Source organism: Humulus lupulus, chromosome 5 (genome assembly GCF_963169125.1).
Source record: "Humulus lupulus chromosome 5, drHumLupu1.1, whole genome shotgun sequence".
Lineage (NCBI taxonomy): Eukaryota > Viridiplantae > Streptophyta > Magnoliopsida > Rosales > Cannabaceae > Humulus > Humulus lupulus.
Window position 1 is genome coordinate 232,806,473 of NC_084797.1, and position 5,736 is coordinate 232,812,208.

The following is a 5,736-nucleotide window of genomic DNA, read 5'->3' on the forward strand; positions in this document are numbered from 1 at the left end:
ATCAGGCTGCGAGGCAGGTGCAGCCTGATTCCTAGCTAATTGGAGGGCTCCTTCGAGGGTTTCCATGGGCTCCCTCTGACGACAGTCCATCTCCGCCTGTCTTTCACTCAGTTCTTGGCGTTGACGCTCTATTTCTTGCTGCTATCGCGCCATGGTCTCCGCGGCACTTTCTTGACTGGCCAATTCATCTTGCAATACTCCCAGAGTATTTCTCAGCGTTTCGAAGTCCAGTTCCTCCTCATCAAACTCCAAGTGTGGCTCATTCTCAGCCATGTTCGGAGGAGGAGGTTGAGATGGTGCAGCATCAGCAACCTGTCCAGTCTTCCCTTGAACTATTTTTTCTCTATTTATAGGCTCAAGGAGGATTACATGAATTAGTTGGAGATATTCTTTCCTAAATAATCGGATACTCAGGAATTATGGGAGATAATCTCAGATATGATTACAATTACACAAGATCTTCTCAAAATATACGGAGTATACGACCAAGCCGGTCGTATATAAAATCCAAATGTTATGTCATGGGAATCTCCCTAGACGATAGTCGATCAGGACCTCTGCCAGGTGTCAACCACGTGTTAAAAATGTTTGCCACGTCATCCACGCCTGTTCTTTGGATAACAGTAGTCTATCTACTCTTTACAAATTTATAGTCTAATTTCTTTGGCTTTGTTGGGTTTCGCTGCTTTGGGATTGGTTCATTCCCGCATGTTTTTCTATTATGTCCTGGTTGCGCGCATCTTCCACATTTAACATGCACTTTCGGTTCTCCTCTAGATTTGATTCTTTTCCTTCTAGGGCGGCCTGGTGGCTTTCTTGTTTTTGGGGGTAGGGCAATTTTGTTTAAAGTCTCTGGTAGTGTCCATTCGCTTTCATTTAGCAATGGATGAACAGTTGACTCATATGTTGCTTTCATAGTTGTAGTTTTGTAGTAATCAGCAACATCATCATATGTTTTCAGCCGTGTTTTGGCAAATACTGCTATTGCATGTGCACACGGTATTTCATCTTGTTGGAACCTTTTGCACTCACATGTTTTCTCCATTAGGTTGACTATAAAATTTCCTTTGTCTTATACCACAACTTGGTACAGTATAGTGTTTACTGGGAAGACCTGTTTATTTTAGTAGAGGAATCCATGTTAGAAACTGGTTACTGTGGTAATTATTAGTAATTGGTTACCGAATGTTTTGGTAAATAATATTAAGTGCATAATATATGTTAATTACCTTAAATTTAATGGCCTGAATAAAGTTTTCTCTAAGCACAGTTTCAGTATCTGTTGTTACTTGTGTGAATGTTCCGTTTGCTTCGTTACCATTTTTCCATACCCATTTTTGAACTAAACTTCGAAGATCTTCCATCATTGTAGTGATTGGCAGTGTTCTTGCAGCTTTCAATGCAACATTTATCGATTCGGCTATATTTGATGTCATCATTGTATATCTTCTTGTTGGAGCATGGCATCTAGACCAAGTGTGACATCCAATTTTTTGTAAATACGGTCTTATATGAGTGTCAATCTTGTCTATTTCATGCATGTAGTGCTCAAATGATTGTACCCTGTATGCCTTTTCTACTTTCACAAAGTTTATGTTTAGGTCCTCCCCATGGACACCGAAATTGACTTTGATGTTGTTTAGCAGGTGGAATATGCATGCTCCATGGAAAGTTTTAGGGTATACATTGTTTATAGCATTTTCTATGCTTTTGTGCCTGTCTGAAATGATTGCTATACATGTTTGTAAAATCACGATGAAGTAACTGGTTTCATTAATTTATATGACTATTATTTTTTTACTATTATATTGTTGAATTGTTATTAAACAGTTTATTTTATGTGTTTAATTTATTTGAATAAGAATAAAAAAAGAAAACAGTACCTTCTCTTTCTCCATATGTCTCCTTAAGCTTTGTGAAAAACCATAACCATGATGAAACATTTTGAGAGTCTCCTATTCCAAAGGCTAATGGAAATATGTTGTTGTTAGCATCCATTGTTGAAGCAGTGAATAAAGTTCCTCCAAATGATGTCTTCAAGTAAGTTTCATCTATCACAATGACTGGCCTGCAGTGTTTCCATCCTTTGATGGAATTTGCAAATGCTAGGTACACATATTTGAAGTGATCTTTATTGTCTGTAACCAGGTGCGTTATTGTACCTGGGTTCGAGACTTTTAGCATGTGAATGTAGATGAGAAGTTTTTGGTATGAATCATCTTGGTTTCCTCTTGCCAATTCTAAAGCTTTTTCTCTTGCTCTCCAGGCTTTTTGATACCCCATTGAAACACCATAATCATCTAGCATGTCGCTGATTATTTCATTTGGTGTGTGTACTCTCTTTATTGACATGTATTTTGTTTTTATAAGTTCTCCAATCACATTGCAATTTGCATGCATGTCGTCTTCCATAATGATGTGCAAGGAGCAGGTGTGAGTTTTTACATACTTTCTTATTTTAAATGTTTCTGTTTTCCTGAACTTTGAAGTTCTAAGTAGCCAGATACAATTTTCATCCACACAAGTTACCAGGTACTCTCTCGGTTCAGATCTTTTTATCTTGAATTGGATGTTGTGGATCATAGCATAATAACATAGAGCAGATTTCAAGAGCTTTTTGTCCTTATAAATTTGGCATTATTCAACTTTGAAAACTTTATGATCAGTTATAATTTCGGTTTCTTCTTATCTTTTTCTTTTGTTTTCTTCTATTCTCTCTATGATAAAATCTGCTACATTATCAGCTATGTCTGTAATGTTTGGGAAGGTTTGTACCTGGTTATTTGTCGCGCAGGTTGCTTCGTCATATTGTAACTCTGTAGCTGATTGCTGGTTGTTTAGTTGAAGAACTAGCATTTCTAGATCTGTGTTATGTATTTGTGTTTCTTCTTCATATGTATTGTGTTCAATAATTTCAGCTACTGTTTGATCAAAAGTGGTGATGCATAGTGGTAGCTCTGTTACTGCATTTTGCTTCTTTTTCAGCTCAATGTAGAATATGATTGAATTGTTAGTGAGTAATTTCATTGGTGGCATACCTGGTGATAACTGGTAACTCAGCTCAATATTTTGAATATTGCATTTTATTTCAGTTTTCACTAGATGAGCCAAATTGTTTAGAGAACAATTTGTTGGTATTATCAGTCCAGTCATGGTGTAGTCATCATACTGATATCTATCTGTCCATTTTCCTCCAAAATGAATCAATGTCATTATGGATTCCATATCTGCAATATAGCACAACATAATTTTTAGTGTTGTTTCAAATGTAACTGGTTACTTTAGTGAATGAATATTAACATATGTTGAAAATATTTAAGTAATCGGTTTCTTTAAGTTAATCAAGAACTATTTTCCAGGTTCTATAATTAATTATTTTTCATTTTGTTCAGTTTTGCGTGTGTAACTGGTTACCTTAGTGAATGTGTTGTTTTTTTTGTTTTTTATATTTCAAATATGCAAAGTTATAAATATATTATGTAACCGGTTTCATAAACGTAAATCAAGATCTATTTTCCATGTTTCATGATAAATTATTATGCAGAATGTTATTATTATTTTTTCGTGTGTAACTGGTTACTGTATTTATTTTGTTGTTTTATTTTATATTTTTTTGTAATATTTGAGTTATGTAAATGTTCAAGTTTTGTGATGTAACTGGTTTCATGTGAGTAATTAAGAAAGTAATTTCCTATTTCTTTGTGGTATTATTTTGCATATCGTATATTTCAAATAAGATTTTGCTTAGTTTAAATGTTACCTGTTGAGAAATCGTAGAAACGAAGCTAAAAGCAAATTATTTGTCTGTGAAGGAGATGTGATTGTTGAACAAGAATCGAAATTCTGTTTAGTTGCCAGAGAAGAAGAGTAATTGATCAGAAATTGAATTCTATATTTAATTCGATGACTGGAGAATGCTGGAGAGAAAGACTGCGAAAGTGTTCGATTCGCGAGGTAGATTTGAAGCAACACTTCTGAGAGGCAATAGCAGGCGATCAAGAATTTTATTGCTTGATCGGAGAAGAGTGTTGTTGCCAGAGAAGATGATGTTGCGATCGGAAACAATGGAGGATGGATTGCAGTGGCCGGAGAAGTGAGAGTTATTGATCGGCGATTGGTTTCTTGATTGGAATCTTATAGTCGGCAGTTTATAGGAAAATTATGAATGTTATGGGAATCTGGTTTCTTAGTTTATGGGAATTCCATATTTTATATTTTGTTTTAAGCGTGTACTACCATATTTGGCTTAATTATTCTTTTGACCATATATATGTTAAGTTAAGTTAATTTTCCCATATTTATGTTAATTTCTCTATAATAAATTCCATGAAATTCCTCCAAATATGTGAGAGTTTTTTCCCATATATTTATAAAATATTATTTTGATATTATATTTTATCTTTTATACTTTTTTAGTAGTTATTTTTGATATGTTTTGGTATTATTTTAATAATTTTAATCAATTTGTATTATTTTTTATCATTTATATTTTATAAAATATTTTTTTATAAAAAAATCTGAGACCTTCATCACCATATTTTTTATTCTCATTTCTTCTATTTTTTATCTTCAATCAACATTTTATCCGGACTAATTGGTTACTACTATCAAAAGAATTTTGATTTTTTTTTTTGTGATAGTAATCCTACGTCACTGTCAATTTTTTTAGTGATGTGTGGTAACTAGTTATAACAACAAAAATCAGTTTTATTTTTTAGGTGATGTTGTAGTAACTAGTTACAACTATAAAAATAATTTTAATTTTTTAGCAATGTACCATTATCAAAATATCAACTAAATTGTAACTGGTTACTTAGTAAGATTTGGGAAAGAAAAAACTGATATGAAAAAAATAAACTAAATTCATTGTGAAGGTAACTGCCAGTTGCAATAGTAATCGGTTACTTTGCCAGACTTGGAAACAAATAGGATCACAAACAAAAAAGCTAAACTAGTCATAATCGTAATTAGTTACAGATTCAGATCTAAAAAAAAAACAATCACCATAATACCTGGTTACTTAGTCAGGTGTGAAAACAAAATTAGATCTAAATAAACAAATCTAAATTAATCATTATTGTAACTGGTTATAGCTAGATTTAAAAAAATCAGATATGAATGAAAATAATCAGACGCCATTGTACCTGGTTACTTAAACAGATCTAAAAAAAAAACTCAGAAATCAGAACAGATTGTGAGTGCAACCGGTTACAGTTACGTTAAGATGGAAAAAAAAATTAAATATGAAGTGCAAAATCATATTTGAAATGACAAAACCAGATGTGAAAAAGAAGAAGAATAACAAAGAGAATAAAAATAAAACTAGAGAAGAAGAAGAAGAAGCAGAGGGGCGGAGGTACGCCGCCATCAGGGGAGGGGGCGGAGGTGCATTGTCGTCCTGGGGGGCGGGGGCAAAGGTAGCATTGTCGGCGGAGGGCTGAGATAAGAGAACCAAATGGGGGAGGAGAGAGGAAGAAAGGAGAAGAGAAAGAGAGAGAGAGAGAGAGGGGTATCGTGGGCGAGAGAAATGAGAGAGTGAAAGAGTTTTGTGTATTTATGATTATGGTAATCTATTTTTTACATTCTATGGAATTACCATATTTTAAACTTTTTTTTTTCAAAACTTACCATATTTTGTATAATTATTTTTTTCCCATAAATATAAAAACTATGTTTATTTTTCCCATTTTTTTTTTGGCAAAACTTTTTCCTCTTCTAACCTATAACTTTTTTTTG

General features: G+C 33.5%; 2 protein-coding genes across 2 annotated transcripts; both read right to left on the bottom strand.

The window, feature by feature from the left end:
• Positions 1-628: 628 nt before the first annotated feature.
• LOC133780070 (uncharacterized) lies at positions 629-1,045 on the bottom strand. Its single transcript, XM_062219950.1, has one exon. It carries the CDS (start codon positions 1,043-1,045, stop codon positions 629-631), a length of 417 nt encoding a protein of 138 aa, XP_062075934.1.
• A 27-nt stretch (positions 1,046-1,072) lies between these two features.
• On the bottom strand, positions 1,073-2,307 carry LOC133780071 (protein FAR1-RELATED SEQUENCE 6-like). Its single transcript, XM_062219951.1, has 3 exons — positions 1,884-2,307; positions 1,230-1,732; positions 1,073-1,114 (listed from the first exon to the last, which is right to left on the bottom strand). The coding sequence occupies exons 1-3, from the start codon at positions 2,305-2,307 to the stop codon at positions 1,073-1,075; spliced, it is 969 nt and encodes a 322-aa protein (XP_062075935.1).
• Positions 2,308-5,736: the final 3,429 nt, after the last annotated feature.

Bases quoted from the DNA above. Each gene is read 5' to 3' on its own strand.
- LOC133780070 (XM_062219950.1), bottom strand. From the start codon at position 1,045: ATGGAGAAAACATGTGAGTGCAAAAGGTTCCAACAAGATGAAATACCG.
- LOC133780071 (XM_062219951.1), bottom strand. From the start codon at position 2,307: ATGCTAGATGATTATGGTGTTTCAATGGGGTATCAAAAAGCCTGGAGA. The intron at 1,733-1,883 runs GTACTGTTTTCT...AAACATGTATAG, and splicing joins GACATATGGAGAAAGAGAAG to CAATCATTTCAGACAGGCAC. The intron at 1,115-1,229 runs GTAATTAACATA...TAAAATAAACAG, and splicing joins TTCAGGCCATTAAATTTAAG to GTCTTCCCAGTAAACACTAT.